This window comes from Lithobates pipiens, unplaced genomic scaffold (genome assembly GCF_037356315.1).
Source record: "Lithobates pipiens isolate NorthernLeopardFrog02 unplaced genomic scaffold, aLitPip1_a1.2 Scaffold_13, whole genome shotgun sequence".
Lineage (NCBI taxonomy): Eukaryota > Metazoa > Chordata > Amphibia > Anura > Ranidae > Lithobates > Lithobates pipiens.
Window position 1 is genome coordinate 534,136,502 of NW_027507718.1, and position 20,814 is coordinate 534,157,315.

Sequence of the window (20,814 nt, forward strand, 5' to 3'; positions counted from 1 at the left end):
CCTGCCAGTGCCACCTGCCAGCGCCAGTGCCACCTGCCAGCGCCAGTGCCATCCGTCAGCCCCAGTGCCGTCAGCCCCAGTGCCGCCAGCCCCAGTGCCAGTGTCACCTGCCAGTGCCACCTGCCAGTGCCACCTGCCAGCGCCAGTGCCACCTGCCAGTGCCACCTGCCAGCGCCAGTGCCCCCTGCCAGTGCCACCTGCCAGCGCCAGTGCCACCTGCCAGCACCAGTGCCATCCGTCAGCCCCAGTGCCATCCGTCAGCCCCAGTGCCGCCAGCCCCAGTGCCACCTGCCAGTGCCACCTGCCAGCGCCACCTGCCAGCGCCAGTGCCATCTGCCAGCCGCAGTGCCATCTGCCAGCCCCATTTGCCAGAGCAATTAGCCAGAGCAAATAGCCAGCACCATCTGCCAGTGCCATCTGCCAGTGCCAGCCCCAGTGCCAGCCCCAGCCCCATCTGCCAGCGACATCTGCCAACCCCATCTGCCAGCCCCATCTGCCAGCCCCATCTGTCAGCCCCATCTGCCAGCCCCATCTGCCTCCAGTGCCATCTGCCTCCAGTGCCATCTGCCTCCAGTGCCATCTGTCAGTGCCACGTGTCATCAGTGCCACGTGGGGTCACTTTGTGGGCATTTTCATTGTCCTGGTGCTCCAGGGCCTTCAAAACTGTAATAGGTGGTTGAGAAATAAGATGTGTAATTTATGCTCCTAGAACGCCTGATGGTGCTATTTCAATATTGGGCCTCTGTATGTGGTCAGGCTGTGTAAAAGTCTCACACATTTGGTATCGTTATACTCAGGAGGAGTAGTAGAACGTATTTTGGGGTGTCATTTTTGCTATGTACATGCTATGTGTTGGAAATATCTTATAAATGGACAACTTTGCGTAAAAAAAATGCGTTTTCATTTTTTTCCACATTTTCCCAAAACTTCTGGAAAAAAAATGAACCGACTCATTATGCCTCATAGATTATACGTTGGGGTGTTAGCTTTCCAAAATGGGGTCACTTTGTGGGCAATTCCATTGTTCTGTTGCTCCAGGGCCTTCAAAACTGTAATAGGTGGTTGAGAAATGAAATGTGTAATTTATGCTCCTAGAACGCCTGATGGTGCTACTTCAATATTGGGCCTCTGTATGTGGCCAGGCTGTGTAAAAGTCTCACACATTTGGTATCGTAATACTCAGAAGGAGTAGCAGAACGTATTTTGGGGTGTCATTTGTGGTATACACATGCCATGTGAGAGAAATAACCTATTACATTGAAAATTTTGTGAGGAAAAAAAAAAAAAAATCTTCATTTTGAAAAGAATTGTGGGAAAAAGATGACAACATCAAAAACCTCACCATGCATCTTAGTAAATACCTTGGAATGTCTACTTTCAAAAAAGGGGTGATTTGGGGGGTATTTGTACTTTCCTGACTTGTTCGGGTCACAAGAAGCGAGATCGGCCACCAGTACATCAGATGTGATCAATTTTGTGCGATTCGCATCACACCTTGTAGACTCTCTAACTTTCACAAAGACCAAATAATATCCACTAATTTGGGTTATTTTTACCAAAGATATGTAGCAGTATAAATTGTGGCCAAAATTTATGAAAAAAAAATTATAATTTGCAAAATTTTATCACAGAAACAAAGAAATATGCGTTTTTTTTCAAAATTTTCGGTCTTTTTTCATTTATAGCGCAAAAAATAAAAACCCCAGAGGTGATCAAATACCACCAAAAGAAAGCTCTATTTGTGGGAAAAAAAGGACACAAAATTCATTTGGGTACAGAGTTGCATGACTGAGTAATTGTCATTCAAAGTGTGAGAGCACCAAAAGCTGAAAATTGGTCTGGTCAGGAAGGGTGTTTAAGTGCCCAGTAAGCAAGTGGTTAAATATGGTGCCTGGGGGGTGTCTGTAGTATGCCTGTGAAGTGCCACATGTTTCCCGTGTTTAGAACAGTCCCTGCACAAAATGACATTTAACGGAAATAACGTAATTTAAAACTGCTTGCGGTTTTAATGTTATATCTGGTTCCTGCAATATGGTTGAAAATCATTCAGAAAAATGGCATGGGTAGCCCTCCCTGCCCATTACCAGCCCCTTTGGGTCTTGTACGGATATTAAGGGGAACCCCGTACCCATATTAAAAAAAGGAAATGCGTGTGGCCCCCAGGCCCTATATACTCAGAACAGCAGTATACAGGCGGTGCAAACAAGACAGGGACTGTGTAGGTTTGTTGTGTTAAGTTGAATCTGTTTGTAATTTTCAACTGGTACATTTTTAAAGTGTATCTCCAGTCAAAAAATCTATTTTTAAGCTTTTTGGAAAACATAGGGAAGGGTTATCACCCCTGTATAATTTGTTTTGTCGTCCATCTTTTTTCATCTCACTTGCTGTTGTCTCCTTCCGTTTGCAAGTAGGAGATGTTTGTAAGTTGGATGTTTGAAAGTAGGGGCCTGCCCTATATGCTCTGCAGAAATGGCGGAACAAGGTGTTGGTGTTGCCACAACATTGTAAGCCCTCAAAGTGACTCTTGGTGGGCGCTGGAGCGCCCTGCTGTGAACGATTATATCAAGAATTGTAATTACATGCCATTGTTGAACAGTGGTAGAAAAATTGGGCCTTTGGTGGTTGTGGCGCTGGTGCCACAACACTATAAGTCCTCACCGTTACTCTGGGTGGGCACAGGAAGGGGCCCTCCTGTGAAATATTATATCAAGAATTGTAATTACATGTCCCTGTTAAACAGGAGCAGAAAAATTGGGCCTTAGGCACTGGTGCCATCACACTGCAACCTCTTCCATATACTCTAGTTGTGGTGCAGGAATGAGCCCTGCTGCAAAGCATTGCATCAAAAATTGTAGTTAAACGCCCCTGTTAAACAGCTATATAGGTGAGGTGAATATAGCGGTGTATACTGCGGTCAGGGCACACAGACAACAACCACTACAGAAGAGCAAGAACGAAAAATCGGCCGATAACGATCGGTGTATACTGTGTTGAAGGTACACAGAACACCCACTAACTGCTACAGACGCTAACACACTACACAAGGCCGCCGCGATGGCGGCCTTATATAGTGTGGGGCGTGTACTACACGGCCTGAGCTATGATTGGCCACAGGCATCCTGCCTGTGGCCAATCATGGCTCTCCTCGCTGCCGGCGCTGTGATTGGCCAAGCATGCGGGGTCACAGTGAATGCTTGGCCAATCATGAGCCAGCAATGCACTGCGCCATCGCAGTGCATTGTGGGCCGTGAGCGCCACACGAATTTGGCACGAGCGGCCCATAACATTCGGAATTCGCCGAACGGGCAAAACAGCCGATGTTCGAGTCGAACATATGTTCGACTCGAACACGAAGCTCACCCCTATTGTTAACCATCATTTGCTTAGCAGGTACGCCATTCAGCTGCAGCACGGATTTATTTATCTTGACAGCAACAGCGTTTGCTCCCACGATACATAAAGCCGTGACTCCAGCGCTGTCAGAGGTGATTTCACCACCACAGTTAAAAAAAGAGCATATATGCTGAAGCATGGGGACAGCAGGGGCGGAGGAGCGATTTGCTCCTAACTTTTGCGGGAGGATGCCCCCATGCTTCGGCATATATAAATGGTGCATGTATGACCACTATTAAAAGTGGGTGGATGAAGGGAGGTATCTAATGGTGGGCATACCCACCAATCAATATTTTTTTTTCATGCAGCCCACAGGCTGCATGAAAAATAAATTACAATATATGCCCAACCAGTTCCAGCAACATACTGGTATGTTGCTGGACTTTGAGTGCTTATACCAGAATGATGCCTGCAGGTTTAGGTATCATCTTGGTATCATTATTTTCAGCCAGCGGTCGGCTTTTATGTAAAAGCAATCCTAGTGTCTAATTAGCCTCTAGACTACTTTTACAAGCAGTAGGAGGGAATGTCCCCCCCCCCCCCACCGTCTTCCATGGTTTTCTCAGGCTCTCCTGTCCCAACAGGGAACCTGAGAATGCAGCCGGTGGTTCCACCAGCTGACCATAGAGCTGATCAGAGACCAGAATGGCTCCAATCATCTCTATGGCCTAAGAAACCGGAAGCTACGAGCATTTCATGACTTAGATTTTGGGGGATGTAAACAGCGCCATTGGGAAATTGAGAAAGAATTTTATCACACCGATCTTGGTGTGGTCAGATGCTTTGAGGGCAGAGGAGAGATCTAGGGTCTGATAGACCCAAATTTTTTCAAAAAAGAGTACATGTCACTACCTATTGCAATCATAGGGGATATTTACATTCCCTGAGATAACAATAAAAATGATAAAAAAATATATATAAATGAAAGGAACAGTTTAAAAATAAAATAAAAAAGCAAAATAAATAATAATAAAAAAAAAACACCCCTGTTCCCCCCTGCTAAGGCGCAACGTCGAACGCAAGCGTCGGTCTGGCGTCATTTGTAAACAGCAATTGCACCATGCATGTGAGGTATCACCACGAAGGTCAGATCGAGGGTACTAATTTTAGCAGTAGACCTCCTCCGTAAATCTAAAGTGGTCACGTGCACGGCACCCCGAAATCCAAGCACCACCTTCAGGATTTCTAAGGGCGTAAAATTTTGATTTCACGCCTCACTACCTATGACAGTTTTGAAGGCCATAAAATGCCAAAATGGCACAAAACCCCCACAAATGACCCCATTTTAGAAAGTAGACACCCCAAGCTATTTACTGAGAGGCATGTTGAGTCCATGGAATATTTTATATTTTGCCACAAGTTGCGGGAATATGACAAACCTTTTTTTTTTGCCCAAAATGGTCACTAAATGATATATTGCTCACACATTCCATGGGCATATGTGAAATTACACCACAAAATACATTCTGCTGCTTCTCCCGAGTACGGGGATACCACATGTGTGGGACTTTTTGGGAGCCTAGCCACGTACAGGGCCCCGAAAACCAAGCACCGCCTTCAGGATTTCTAAGGGCGTAAAATTTTGATTTCACGCCTCACTACCTATCACAGTTTTGAAGGCCATAAAAGGCCAAAATGGCACAAAACCCCCCAAATGACCCTATTTTGAAAAGTAGACACCCCAAGCTATTTGCCGAGAGGCATGGTGAGTCCATGGAATATTTTATATTTTGCCACAAGTTGCGGGAATATGACAAACCTTTTTCTTTTGCCCAAAATGGTCACTAAATGATATATTGCTCACACATTCCATGGGCATATGTGAAATTACACCGCAAAATACATTCTGCTGCTTCTCCCGAGTACGGGGATACCACATGTGTGGGACTTTTTGGGAGCCTAGCCACGTACAGGGCCCCGAAAACCAAGCACCGCCTTCAGGATTTCTAAGGGTGTAAATTTTTGATTTCACTCCTCACTACCTATCGCAGTTTTGAAGGCCATAAAATGCCAAGATGGCACAAACCCCCCCAAATGACCCCATTTTGGAAAGTAAACACCCCAAGCTATTTTCTGAGAGGCAGGTTGAGTCCATGAAATATTTTATATTTTGCCACAAGTTGCGGGAATATGACAAACTTTTATTTTATTTTATTTTTTTTGCCCAAAGTTCTCACTAAATGATATATTGCTCACACATGCTATGGGCATATGTGGAATTGCACCCCAAAATAAATTCTGCTGCTTCTCCTGAGTACGGGGATACCACATGTGTGGGACTTTTTGGGAGCCTAGCCGCATACGGGGCCCCAAAATCTAAGCACCACCTTCAGGATTTCTAAGGGCGTAAATTTTTGATTTCACGCCTCACTACCTATCACAGTTTTGAAGGCCATAAAATGCCAAGATGGCACAAACCCACCCCCCAAATGACCCTATTTTGAAAAGTAGACACCCCAAGCTATTTACCGAGAGGCATGGTGAGTATTTTGCAGCTCTCATTTGTTTTTGAAAATGAAGAAAAAAAAAGAAAAATTTATATTTTGTTCTTTTTTTCAAATTTCAAAACTTTGTGACAAAAATCAAGGTCTGCAAAATACTCACCATACCTCTCGGCAAATAGCTTGGGGTGTCTCCTTTCCAAAATGGGGTCACTTGGGGGGATTTTGTGCTATCTGGGCATTCCATGACCTCCGAAACTGTGATAGGCAGTGAGGAATGAAATCAAAAATTTACACCCTTAGAAAACCTGAAGGTGGTGCTTGGATTTTGGGGTACCGTACGCGATTAGGCTCCCAAAAGGTCTCACACATGTGGTATCCCCGTACTCAGGAGAAGCAACAGAATGTATTTTGGGGTGTAATTTCACATATAACCATGGTATGCCCATATATCATTTAATGACAACTTTGTGCAAAAAAAAAAAAATAATAATAATGTCTTTTTTCCGCAACTTTTGTCAAAATATAAAATATTCCATGGACTCGACATGCCTTTCAGCAAATAGCTTGGGGTGTCTACTTTCTAAAATTGGGTCATTTGGGGGGTTTTGTGCCATTTTGGCATTTTATGGCCTTCAAAACTGTGATAGGTAGTGAGGAGTGAAATTACAAATGTATGCCCTTAGAAATCCTAAAGGCGGTGCTTGGTTTTCGGGGTGCCGTAAGCGGCTAGGCTCCCAAAAAGTCAACCACATGTGGTATCCCCGTACTCAGGAGAAGCAGCAGAATGTATTTTGGGGTACAATTCCACATATAACCATGGCATGTGTGAGCAATATATCATTTAGTGACAACTTTTTGTTTCTTTTTTTTGTCATTATTCAATCGCTTGAGGCAAAAAAATAAAATATTCATTGGGCTCAACATGCCTCTTATAAATTTCTTTGGGGTGTCTACTTTCCAAAATGGGGTCATTGGGGGGGGGGGGTTGTACTGCCCTGCCATTTTAGCACCTCAAGAAATGAGATAGGCAGTCATAAACTAAAAGCTGCGTAAATTCCAGAAAACTTACCTTAGTTTGTAGACGTGACAACTTTTGCGCAAACCAATAAATATACACTTATTTACTTTTTTTTACCAAAGACATGTGGCTGAATACATTTTGGCCTAAATGTATGACTAAAATTCAGTTTATTGTATTTTTTAAATAACAAAAAGTAGAAAATATCATTTTTTTTCAAAATTTTCGGTCTTTTTACGTTTATATCGCAAAAAATAAAAATCGCACAGTCAGTCAAATACCTTTAATAGAAAGCTTTATTTGTGGGAAAAAAAGGACGCAAATTTCGTTTGGGTACAACATTGCATGACCGCGCAATTACCAGTTAAAGCAGCGCAGTGCCAAATTATAAAAAGACCTCTGGTCATTGACCAGCAAAATGGTCCGTTCTGAAAGTGGTTAAAGGGGCATGATCAGAAATCAGCCTAAACTTCCTCCTCAAAACATAATATCTGAGGGATTCCAGAGCCCACTTAATGGCCAGACACTCTCGTTCAACTATGGCGTCGTTTTTCTCCGCTGGTGTCAACTTCCTGCTGAGGAAGACTACCGGGTGTTCCTCGCCATGAATAACCTGTGACAGCATCAGTCTGGACAACAAACTCTTTTGAAAAATTGGGTGCTACCAGGACAGGGTGTTGGCACAATGCCGACTTGAGCTCCAAAAAAGCCTTCTCAGCGTCTGCATTCCACTCCACCATGACTGATTTCCGACCCTTAGTCAGATCGGTCAATGGAGCCGCCAACATGGCAAAGTTGGGTACAAACCTCCTGTAGTATCCCACCATGCCCAGAAATGCACGTACCTGCTTTTTTGTGAGGGGGCGGGGCCAATTCTGTATAGCCTCTATCTTGTTGACCGGAGGTTTCACTACCCCTCTAGCCACGATATAGCCCAGGTATTTCACCTCCTCCATTCCCAAAGCACATTTTTCAGGGTTTATTGTAAACCCCTCCTTCCAAAGAGAGTCCAGCACTGCCTGAACTTTGGGCAAATGTGATTCCCAGTCTTTGCTAAAAAATGACTATATCGTCCAAGTACACTGAGGCGTACTCCCGGTGAGGTCGTAAAATCCTATCCATTGCTCTCTGGAACGTGGCTGGAGCAGTTTGCAATCCAAAAGGCATCCTTTTGTACTAAAAACTCCCCTCTGGGGTAGAAAAAGCAGTTTTCTCTTTAGCAGCCTTAGTCAATGGGATTTGCCAATACCCCTTGGTAAGGTCTAACGTAGTGATATACCTGGCTGGACCTAGTCTCTCGATAAGCTCATCTACCCGGGGCACGGGGTAGGCATCAAACCGTGAAACTTCATTAAGTTTCCGGAAATCATTGCAGAATCGCAGAGTCCCGTTGGGCTTCGGTACCAACACAATCGGGCTCGACCACTCACTCTGCGATTCCTCAATAATCCCCAGGTCTAACATCTTCTTCACTTCCTCTGAAACGGCCTTCCTTTGAGCCTCTGGGATGCGGTGGGGCCGGACAAAAACTTTGACTCCTGGTTCTGTGATAATATCATGCTCTATGACACTAGTGAGCCCTGGCAAGTCTGAAAATTTTTCTTTATTTCTCTGCAAGAACTAATTTGCCTGCTGACTTTGGGTTTTAGACAGGGTATTTGCTATTTGGACACTCTCCACCCCAACCCGAGGCTCAAGTTTTCCCTGTCTGTCCAGGGCTCTAACAAGTTTACATGATATATCTGGAAGGGTTTCCTCTTGCCTGGCTGGTGGACTCTATCATTTACCTCTCCTACTTTTTCTACAACCTCAAAAGGGCCTTGCCATCTGGCCAAGAATTTAATTTCCACAGTGGGAATAAACACTGCTACTCGATCCCCCACTTGGAAGTTCCTAATTTTGGCTGCCCTATTATAGACCCGTCGTTGAGCCTCCTGGCCTTTTTGTAAATGTTCCTTAACTAGCGGCATCACAGTTCGGATCCTCTCCTGCATTTGGGAGACATATTCAAGAACACTCTTATGCTGAATTGGTTCACTTTCCCATTCTTCTTTAACAAAGTCCAGTAGTCCGCGAGGTCTCCGCCCATATACCAATTCAAAGGGCAAAAACCCAGTGGAGGCCTGGGGCACATCCCGGATAGCAAACAGGAGAGCTGGTAACAGGCAGTCCCAGTCTTTCCCATCCCTTTGTACCACTCTCTTGAGCATAGACGTAAGGGTCTTATTAAAATGTTCTACCAATTCATCTGTTTGGGGATGGTAGACCGATGTGCGCAGCTGTTTAATCCGGAACAGTTTGCCTACATCAGCCATAACCTTCGACATAAACGGGGTGCCCTGGTCTGTGAGTATTTCCTTGGGAAATACAGTCCATGTACTGGAATAGTTCCCGGGCAATAGCCTTAGAGGAGGTATTCCGCAGGGGTAGCGCCTCAGGATATCGAGTGGCATAGTCGAGGATCACCAGTATGTAAGAGTGACCTTGAGCTGACTTTACCAAGGGACCAACTATATCCATGGCTATCCTCTCGATTGGGACCTCAATTATGGGCAGAGGGACCAACGGGCTCCGGAAGTGGGTCGAAGACTGGGTTGAAGTCTATAGATCCCCACCAGCAACAATGGATTCCCAACAGCCAGCATTAATAGACCCTTCAACAGCCAGCAACAAAGACCCCTCCCTCAACAGTGGATCACTCCCAGCAACGACTGACCCCCTTGCAACATAATACCCATCCACCCCCCAGCAACAATGGAACTCCCACAGGGTTCTTTTGGGTGAAACCAGTTTCCTGTTGCTCGTTTTCGAAGCCCCTTGTGGGGTTCAGGGCTTCAGAATAGGAGGTTGTAAAGGGGAATTGATATTGATATGTTTGTATAAAAATAACAGGACTACAGTTCTAAGATCTGAAGATTATGTTTTGGTTTGAAATATGACTGTAAAATGAAGAAATTAGGAAGCTGTTACTATTGACTTATTTCTGTTTTCCTGTAAAGAAATAAAGAATTTAAAGAACCCCCCATGGGCAAAAGAAGACCTTCCCGGCAGCTAGCGTCCTCCGCAAAAATAGATCCCCTCCAGCAACAATAAATTCCCCAGCAGTTAGCATCAATAGACCCTCCAGCACCCCTTACCATTCAGTTCTGGAGGTGCTGGAACTGCGTTCCCCCACGTTCCTGCTGAAAAGAAGACCTGCCAAAGGCACTCAAAATCATGGCTATGTTTTTTTCAGACTTCTAGTATCATCTGTTTGCCAAGGTTGAAGGGGTCGGGACCTGATTCTGTGTGTAGTGAGGGGGGTCAGTGTGTCCGGGGAGGATATAACTGAAGCGTTGTAGACAAAAGTGGCTATGTTGGGGCAGGACAGGGGTGAGATTTTGTCATAGAGGTGATCAGTAGCAGAGTGGAGAAGGGAAGGGTTGAGATCGCAAAGGATTCTATGGGTAACTGTTAGGTGGTAGAAAGGAGAGGAGGTGGAAGAGAGGGAGAGAGTGAAACTAATAAGGTGGTGGTCAGAGAGTGGGAAAGGATTGTTGAAGAGATTGAAAGAAGGGCAGAGGTGGGAGAAAACAAGGTCAAGGGTATTGCGTTCAGAGTGAGTAGAAGCATGTATCTATTGCTTCAGGTCAAAGGAGGGGGTTATACTGAGAAGTTTGGAAGTAGCAGAAGTGTTAGTATTACCAGGGATGTTGAAGTCACCGAGAGTGATTGTGGGGGTTTCAGAAGAGAGAAAGTAGGGTAGCCAGGCGGAGAAGTCATCAAGAAAGGCTGATACTGGTTCAGGGTGCTGGTAGATCACGGCTATCCTTAGAGAAACTGATGAATGTAATGTGCCTCAAAAGAGGAGAGTGGCAGAGGGAGGTGGGTGACGTACCTGAAAGGTGCTATGTGGGGCAAGAAGGGTGCCCACTCCCCCTCCCTTCCATCCGCTGGCTCTAGGGGAGCGAGTCAGCAGAGGAAGCAGTGTCGGATTCATGAAGCCAGGTTTCGGTAATGGCGAGTAGATTAAAAGAGTTAGCCATAAAGAGGCCCCAGAGAAAGGTGAGTTTGTTGCGGACAGAGCGGGCATTTCAAAGGGTGCAAAAGAAGGGGATTTTGGGAAGAAGGGAAATGAGAACTAAATTGTGCGCATTGCGGCTGCAGGGAGGGTGTAGGGTAATGAGTGCGTTGAGTACAGTTAAGTGATGGAGGTCCGGGGTTTGGGGATAAAACTCCAGAGGTTAGGAGAAGCAGAAAGGTGAGGGAGGGAATATGGGAGTGGGATTTATATCAAGGGACATGCCCCAGTGTCCTGGAAACTTTATTAGCGCGTGGATTTAGAATTAACAGGAGTTGGTGAGTGCAGTAATAGGGAGAGGACAGAAGTGAGGGTGAGGTATATAAGCTGTGGGGTGGAGAAGAGGGGTGAAGGAGAGTTAGTTTAAAGATAGAGGACAGAGCTGTCGGAAGGAGTGGCAGAGAGTGCATGTTACAAGGGAGAAAGAGCTGAAGGGGTAAACAAGGTCATCTGATGTCTGTCTGACGTTTTTCAAAGTAATTTCCTGTGTACATTCCCTGCCGGCATTCGCTGAAGTGCAGAGTCAGATGTGCTCCCACTTATAGAAGTACCCCCACTTTGAGAAAGAACCCCAGCAGCAAATGTGCCTTCACCAAAAGATGCTTAGTTTTATACTGTTGGGGGCGGCGGTGGGTGGTTTCCAATGAACTAATTAGGAGTTAATAAAGGATGTCTGGCTAAACAGAGCAATATTATTACTATAGAAAAAGACTTGCAAGAGGGCACTAAAGATAAGAACAGACCATAACTTAAGGATAGACATAGAGAGAAAGTAAAGTATTGCAATGTGGACAGTCTGCACACAAACATTAGGAGGGCAGTTTTCAGTATCGCAGTTATGGGTGGAGTTGCAGCAGTGAGAACATACCCTCGGAGGGACAGAGAAGACATTTACAGATGAGACATTTTTAGATGATGAGTGCAGAGTTGGAAATTCTCCCCTTATAGAATTACTCTCACTTTGAGAAAGAGCCCCACCAGCAAATGTGCCCCCTTGCAAATTAAAATCACTGCTCCTTTAAAAACGACATTTTTTTTTTAAAAATCATCAATACATGTCCCCCAGGGCAGTACGCCGGCCTCCATGCCATTTTTATGCCCAATAACTGGCATATAAGGATTCAAAATGGAGACTTCTGATTTTTTCTAATTCGGGTCCCATAGACTTCAATAGGGTTCGGTGTTCAGGTCCGAAATTTTCCCCTGTACGGCTGTTCTGGCAGTGGGATTGTTAGCCAATGATCTTGGAGTCAAAACTGCAGATCTGTTGATGAAATGAAAGTCATCTGCTGCAATCCCTGATTGAGGTGTGAAATGTTTTACACTCGTATTATCTGAGAGTGATAGTGAAGGGGAAATGAGGAAGATATAGACGGCCCCTGGAAAGCTGCCAGTCCCTCGGGCACCTGCCTGGGGCACCTTGTGGGTAATCCGGCTCTATCCGTATGACTTGTGTTATTGCAGCCAAATACATCAACTTTGTGTTCCTTTGTCTGTGAAATGTTCTAATGATATGAAGGAGAATTCCTGACACAACGTTCCCTCATCTTATTACATGTCCTTTATTTCCCCAGATAGGGAGATTATTGTCAGGAGTCCTCCCATGTATTATCTGTGTTCCTCTGTATAAGGAGTCCTATGACTACGTGTCTCGGTGTCAGCCCCTCCCTGTGTAGGAATGTACAGAACTGGTAATGTGTGTCAGAGGTTTTCACTGTCATTCTCTCTAATGCTCTCAGCGATGGCGTCTGCAGATCTGAGGAAGGAGCTGGAATGTTCCGTCTGTCTGAACATTTATACAGATCCTGTAACCCTGAAATGTGGACTGTATTGGTCGTGTGTGGGATACACAGGAGGGGTCTGGAGGTTATTCCTGTCCTGAATGCAGAGAAGAGTTCCAGGATCGGCCTGCACTGCACAGGAACATAACACTACGGAACATAGTGGAGAATTTCCTGTCCACCCATCCGGATCAGGAGGAGTCCGGGGTCTTCTGTACTTACTGTATTCACACTCCTGTACCTGCTGTCATATCCTGTCTGCATTGTGAAGCTTCTCTGTGTGACAATCACCTGAGAGTCCACAGCAAGTCTCCAGAACACGTCTTATGTGACCCCACCACTTCCCTGGAGAACAGGAAATGCTCCGTCCATAAGAAGATCCTGGAGTATTACTGCACTGAGGATGAGACCTGTATCTGTAAGTCCTGCAGGCTGGATGGAGAACATCGAGGACACCAGGTGGAGACTCTGGATGAGGCCTCTGAGATGAAGAAGAAGAAACTGAGGAATGTTCTGCAGAAACTGATGACAGAGAGAGAGGAGATGGAGAAAAGAGTCCAGAGTCTGCAGGAACACGGGAGGAAAGTACAAGGAGAAGCAGATGATGAGACAGAGAGAGTCACTGTCCTGTTCAGAGACCTCAGGAGACGTCTGGAAGACCTGGAGAAGAGAGTCCTGAGGGAAATCTCCGGGCAGGCAGAGCGGATCTCCGGGATAATCAATAATCTGGTCCAGGATCTGGAGATAAAGAAGGAGGAGCTGTCCAGGAAGTTGCGTCACATTGAGGAGCTGTGTAACGTGACGGATCCACTGACTGTCCTACAGGAATCAGACACAGGTGACTTGTGTGATACTGAGGATGGAGATGATGAGGACAGAGAGAGACATGATAAACTCCTCCATGATGGGGGGGATCTGGATGTGGGGGGTATCTCACACACATTACACACAGGTCTATCTGATATCATGTCTGGGGTAAATGTAGAGAAATGTCCAGGCACACATGTCTATCCACATTCTACTACAAAGGGTGAAGGTCACATCAACGCTGAACCATCCAGGAGACCTCCCCAACCCTCCCCCACCATACAACCATCCAGGAGACCTTCCCAACCCTCCCCCACCATACAACCATCCAGGGGACCTCCCCAACCCTCCCCCACCATACAACCATCCAGGAGACCTCCCCAACCCTCCCCCACCATACAACCATCCAGGAGACCTCCCCAACCCTCCCCCACCATACAACCATCCAGGGGACCTCCCCAACCCTCCCCCACCATACAACCATCCAGGGGACCTCCCCAACCCTCCCCCACCATACAACCATCCAGGGGACCTCCCCAACCCTCCCCCACCATACAACACTTACACCTCCAGGCTGGAGGACCAAATATTGGGGCTTTACAGCAAACATGGGGGGTGTCGGGGGTTACAGACATATTACTGGATGTGAGGACAGCTGCTAATAATCTACATATATCCGATGACAGGAAAACTGCATCCTGGTCACCATCACATCAGAAACGCCCAGAAACACCAGAGAGGTTTGAGTATTCTCAGGTGATGAGCAGTCAGAGGTTCTCCTCAGGGAGACATTACTGGGAAGTGGATGTCGGGGGGTCAAGGCACTGGAGAGTCGGGATGTGTTACCCCAGTATAGAGAGGAGAGGAGAGCAGTCAGTGATTGGATATAATAAGAAGTCCTGGGGTTTACAGAGGAGGTGGGGTAATCATCTCTCAGTGAGACATGACAGTAATAAGATCCGATTACCCGGCGGTGTCTCCAGTAGGAGATTCAGGATAGATCTGGATTATGAGGCCGGGCGGATCTCCTTTTATGATCTGTGTGACCCGATCCGACATCTCCACACCTTCACCACCACCTTCACTGAGCCCCTCCATGCTGGGGTATGTGTAGGATTAGCGGGAGGTTATATACAGATATGTGGGGGGATCAGGAGTGAGAGATCTGCCCAGAGACATCACAAGGTGGATGATCTGATTGGTGATTGGTGGAATACTCATCCAATAGGAGGAAGCAGAGGACAGGAAACATGAGTGATTTATTTATAAAGCTGCAGGTTCCGGGGCCGTCATCTTCATCCTAAACCTCACTTCACTACCTAGTGTGTCACTGACCAGGAACAAGCATGCAGGAGGTCAGATTGTTCAGCCTTCACTGGCTGCATGCTTGTTCTGGGTCAGTGACACACTACATAGAGTAGCCAGGATCAGGATGACGGCCCTGGGGTCTCCACCATCACTGTGTATCTATAGAAGAAAGGGGTATTTTCAGCTTTGGATGGAGTGGGGAAGGATTAGACCCACTGTCAGATTTTTTTTCTGCTATCTGGGGCTCCATTAGAGAGATTTCACCTCACTTCCTGTTCCTGTGACAACATTTCCCCAGACAGGAAGTGAGGGGAACTCTCCAACAGCAACACAAACAGAAATAAAAATCCTTTTCTTTAGTAGAGTAGGGGAAGGATTAGAATGCCTGTCAGGTTTTTATTTCTGTCTGTGTCCCTGTTGTAGATTTTCCTTTATTTCCTGTCTGAAAAAAACGTTGTCACCAGGACAGGAAGTGAGGGGAAAATCTCTCTAATGCTGTCCTGGATCGCAGTAAAAACCTGACAGGGGTTCTAATCCTCCCCCACTCCATCCAAAACTAGAGCAATGATGTGGGGGGGGGGGGGGGGGGGTTGTGGACAGGTGATGGGGGAGGGGTATATAGGGTCAGGAAGTGGAAATCCTCGGCTCTGTATATGGGAATATTGATCAATGATTAGATATAGATAGAATGATGGCAGGGATTGGACGATGACTACAATCACCATTAACCCCTTCAGTCCCGGCACCTCTATGATTCTTATGGAGCCGAGTAATTGTTCCATTTCCTCTATGGCCCTATTCATCTGATAAAGAGAAATAATTATCATTAGGGATGAGCAGAACACCCCTCCCCCCCCCCCAGGTTCGGTTTGCACCACAACATGCGAACAGACAAACAGTTTGTGTGAACCCTTTTAAAGTCTATGGGACATGGACATGAAAAATCTAAAGTGATAATTTTAGAGGCTTATATACAAGTTATTGTCATAAAAAGTGTTTGGGGACCCGGGCCCTGCCCCAGGGGACATGGATCAATGCAAAAAAGTTTTAATAACGGCCATTTTTTTTGGGAGCAGTGATTTTAACAATGATTAAAGTGAAACAATAAAAATTAAAGGCTCTTTAAATATGGTGCCTGGGGGTCCCCTTAGTCTGCCTGTAGAGTGGCGCATCTATACGATGTGTAGAACAATACTACAGCAAAATTAGATTTCTAAAGGAAAAATGTCATTAAAACTTGCTCGCGGCTGTAATGTATTGCTGGCTCCCAGCCATATAGACAAAAAAATCAAGGAAAAAAATCAGCGTGCCCCCCCCCCCCCAGTACATACCAAGCCCCTCAGGTCTTGTATGGATTTTAAGGGGAACTCCATGTCAAAAAAATCATTCTCCCCCCAAAATCCATACCAGACGACATCTGAGCATGCAACCTGACAGGCCAGGATAGGAGGAGATGAGTGAGCACCCCCCTCCTGAAACATACCAGGCCACATGCCCTCAACATGGGGAGGGTGTTTTGGGGTCCCCCCAAAGCACCTTGTCCCCAGTTTGATGGGGACAAGGGCTTCTTCCCGACATCCCTGGCCATTGGTTGTCGGGGTCTGCGGGTGGGGGGCTTATTGGAGTCTGGAAGCCCCCTTTAACGTGGCCCTAGACAACACCCCTAGATCACAACCCCCCCATATGTGAATGGGTATCGGGCACATTGTACCCCTACCCATTCACCAAAAAAGTGTCAAATAGTAAAAACCACAAGAGACCATTTTTGACAATTCCTTTATTTAAAAAATTGGAAAAAAAGTGCCCCGCGATGTCCATCCATCTTCAATCCATCCATTCAATCACGACAAATAGAAAAAAAGAATGAGAAACCTCCGCCTCCATGGGAGGCCTCCCACTGACCGCTGTCCTTTGGCTTTAAAAGTTGCTATATAGGCAAGGGCGGGGCCACCCGCTGACGTAACCGGATGACCCCGCCCTATCTGACGTAACATGGCATCACATGATGTCAGAAGGGAGCGGAATCACTCGGTTACCTCACCGGGTAGCCTCGGGTGGCCTATATAACAGCTGTCACAGCCAAGAGACAGCAGTTGCCAGGGGGCCTCCCATGGAGGCGGAGCTTTTATTTATTATATTTTTCGGGTCCATCGGTTGGCGTGACTGAAGATAGATGGACATCGTAGGACACTTTTTTAAAATAAAGGAATGTTCAAAAACTATCTATTGTGATTTTTACATTTTGACACTTTTTTGGTGAATGGGTAGGGGTAAAACTGTACCCCTACCCATTCACATGGGGGGGCAGGATCTGGGGGGCTTCCAGATTCTGATAAGCCCCCCGCCTGCAGACTCCAACAACCAATGGCCAGGGTTGTTGGGAAGAGGCCCTTGTCCCCTTCAACATGGGGACAAGGTGCTTTGGGGGGACGCAAAAAAAACACCCTCCCCATGTTGAGGGCAAGTGGCCTGGTACGGTTCAAGAGGGGGGGCAATTGTTCATAACCCCCTTTCCTGGCCTGCCAGGATGTTTGCTAGAATAAGGACCTGGTATGGATTTTGGGGGGACCCCATGCCGTTTAAAAAAAAAATTCTGGGCAATGGGACGCAGTGTGTTGCGGGAACTGTGTCCCACAACACAGCACTGAATATATATATATATATATTAAACTGCCTGCACGCCACTAACCAACCTGGCCAATCTAGCTCAAGTTCTCAATCTCCATGTACCACACTACATATGGCCGCCATGTAAGCAGCTCTATATAATGTGGGGCGTGGACTTAGTGCCATGATTGGCCAAAGGCACCCTGCCTTTGGCAAATCATGGCTGTCACAGCAGATTGAACTGGACCAAAGCATGTAGGTCAGATGAATGCTTTGGCCAATCAGCAGCCACCAATGCACTGCAAGGCAGATCATTATAGGGTGCTTTGCTGTTCTCGAATTTGCCGCCAATGCCCCATATGTTATGGTTGTGAACAAACGAACACCCAATGTTTGAGTCAAACTTACATTTGCTTTGAACATCAGGACCATCCCTAATTATCACATGATTTACTAATGATGAGATGACATGACTAAGTGCTTATATGCTAATGTTAGGTTCTTTATATAATAACAGGTTCTCTGTCTAGAAGGACTTTACAGAAAGATGTTATTAGAGGAAATTGTTGTTCTTGGGATCCTTGGACGGTCTTGTTGGGGAACATAGAGACAGTTGGTCTCCTTCTTCTACAATGAGGGATTTGGGGGTCTGGAGGTGGGACAAGCTGATAAGGTGTTCAGAGATAACAGAAATGAATGTCTCTTGTAATGAATGATGTGCTGCTTGTACAAATTCTTCAGTGAATGTAAAATGTTGATGTTTGGGACGGTCCTCCATGACAACTTGTCCAGGATTGGGGGGTAAAAGCCTCCCGTATGATGAAGAGGTCAGATCCTTGGTCCACCTGCCATGTCTAAGGATCTCCGCACACCTTCATCTCTCTACTTTCTAATCTTTTACTTTTACTTTGTAACTCTTCTCTTCTAAATAAACTTCCAGAACCTTCCCCGGGATCAGAGGTCGTTATTTCCTCATCACATTCCACAAGAACTTTGTAATCCCGATGGAACACATCCATCATTTTATTGGGACACACAAGGCTTCCTATGGTCAGGATTGTCCTACAATGTTACTAGTGATGGGCCAAACACCCTCCGGTTAAGTTTGCACCAGAACTCCCAAACAGGGGAAAAAATTCAGACCCAAGCCATGAACTCTATTAAAGTTTATGGGACCCCAACATGAAAAATCAAAAGTCCCCATTTTGAAGGCTTATATGCAAGTTATTGGCCATAAAAAAGGATATAGGGGGCCGGGTGCTGCCCTGGGGGGACATATCAATGGTATCTGGTATGAATTTTAGGGGGAACCCCAGTCAAAATAAAAAAAAAATGGCGTGGGCCCCCACCAAAATTAATACTAGACCCTTATGCTGAGCATGCAGCCTGGCAGGCCAGGAAATGGGGGGCAAGCGAGCGCCCCCTGAACCATACCAGGCCACATGCCCTCAACATGGTGGGGTGATTTGGGAATGGGGCTCTGCCCCCCCACCCCAAAGCACCTTATCCTCATGTTGGTGGTGACAAGGGCCTGTTCCTCACAACCCTGGGTGGTGGTTGGGGGGATCGTGAGCAGGGGGCTTATCGGAATATGGAATCTTTAACAAGGGGACCCCCAGATCCTGCCCCCCCATGCGAATGAGTACGGGGTGCATAGTACCCACGCCCATTCACCCAAAAAAAAAAACAGGAGCCAGTTTTTGACAAATTCTTTAATAAAAGAATTCAAGAACTGTCAAACGGCATTCAGCCTTCCTTGCAGGTGGAGCGTTTTTTTTGGATCGGGTGGGTACGGCGGGGGGTACAGCGGGGGGTACGGCGGGGGGGTACGGCGGGGGGGTACGGCGGGCATCGTGATCGACTGTGACTCTACATCAGGGGACATTGTTTTTTTTTTTTTAATAGAGGAATTGTCAAACATCGCCTTCTGTCTTTATTTATTTTTGATACTTTTTTTTGGTGAATGAGTAGCGGTACAATGTACCCCATACTCAATCACATGGGGAGCATGATCTGGGGACCCCCTTGTTAACCACTTCAGCCCCAGAATATTTACCCCCCCCCCCCCCCCCCGACCAGACCATTTTTTGCGATACGGCGATGCGTTACTTTAACTGACAATTGCGCGGTCCGTTTCCCCCCACAAATAGAGCTTTCTGTTGGTGGTATTTGATCACCGCTGCGGTTTTTATGTTTTGTGCCGTAAACAATAGAAAAGCGACAATTTTGAAGAAAAAACAAACAAACAATATTTTTTACTTTCTGTTATAATACATTCAATAAAAAAATTAAAAAAATCTAATTTCTTCATCGATTTATTCCAATATGTATTCTGCTACATATTTTTGGTAAAAAAAGAAAAACAATAACCGTATATTGATTGGTCTGCGCAAAAGTTATATATAACATCTACAAAATAGGGATCTAGTTATGCCATTTTAATTTATTTTTTTAACTAGTAAAGATGGTGATCAGCCATTTTTATCAGGATTGTGATATTGCGGTGGACAGATCAAACACCTAGCTGACACTTTTGACACTTTTTTGGGAACCAGTGACATTATTAAAGTGATCAGTGCTAAAAATATGCACTGTCACTGTACTAATGGCACTGGCAGGGAAGGAGTTAATACCAGAGGGCGATCAAAAGGGTTAAATGTGTTCCCTGGGAGGTGTTTCTACTTGTATGGGGGATGGGCTGACTGGGACAACACACAGATCCGTGTTCCTTCATAGTGGAAGGGCACAGATCCTGACAGAACCGAGATCTGCCTGGTTTAATTTGGCAGATCCCCGTTCTGTCTCTGCAGGGAATGACCGCGGGCATACAGCAGACATCTAATCTGCGGGACCACTGATTGCCTCCTCCGCTGGCCAATCAGCTCCCACAGATTGCCATGTAGGAGCCCGACGTACACCTACGGCAATTTGCACAGCTGAGCCAACCTGCTGCAGTATAACTTCCAGACTCCGATAAGCCCCCTTGCCCCGCAGACCCCCACAACCACTGCCCAGGGTTATCGGGAAGAGGCCCTTGAACCCGCAATATGGGGCAGTTTGCTCTCGTTTGAAGTTTAGTGTTCTTGTAGTGCCCTTGTTCCTCCTTTTCCTATGATTATGCTGAATGTGATCGCTAGATCCCAAGTTGTCCTCTATTTCCTCATCTGTGATCAGATCTGAATGGTTTCTAATCAATAGATCTGGCAATGCATTCTTTCTAGTCGGGGAATTCACCAATCGGGACATGAAGTTGCCCTATAAAACATTTAGGAAATGGCGGCCCTTCATATGACGTCCTGGGCTTTCAGTGGAGATACATGAATGATGGGAGCAGCTACAGCCATCATTCAGATATCATTCTTTTCTGCCAGCCAATCCCTGCACCCCAAATACAGT

The 20,814-nt window shown here is 46.1% G+C and overlaps 1 protein-coding gene across 1 annotated transcript; it reads left to right on the top strand.

The window, feature by feature from the left end:
• The first annotated feature begins 12,641 nt into the window (after window positions 1–12,641).
• LOC143975714 (E3 ubiquitin/ISG15 ligase TRIM25-like) lies at window positions 12,642–15,391 on the top strand. Its single transcript, XM_077478212.1, is given in 2 exon segments — window positions 12,642–12,739; window positions 12,741–15,391. Coding segments are annotated over 2 exon segments (2,112 nt in total). The 5' UTR covers window positions 12,642–12,644; the 3' UTR covers window positions 14,758–15,391.
• The last annotated feature ends 5,423 nt before the right edge of the window (window positions 15,392–20,814 follow it).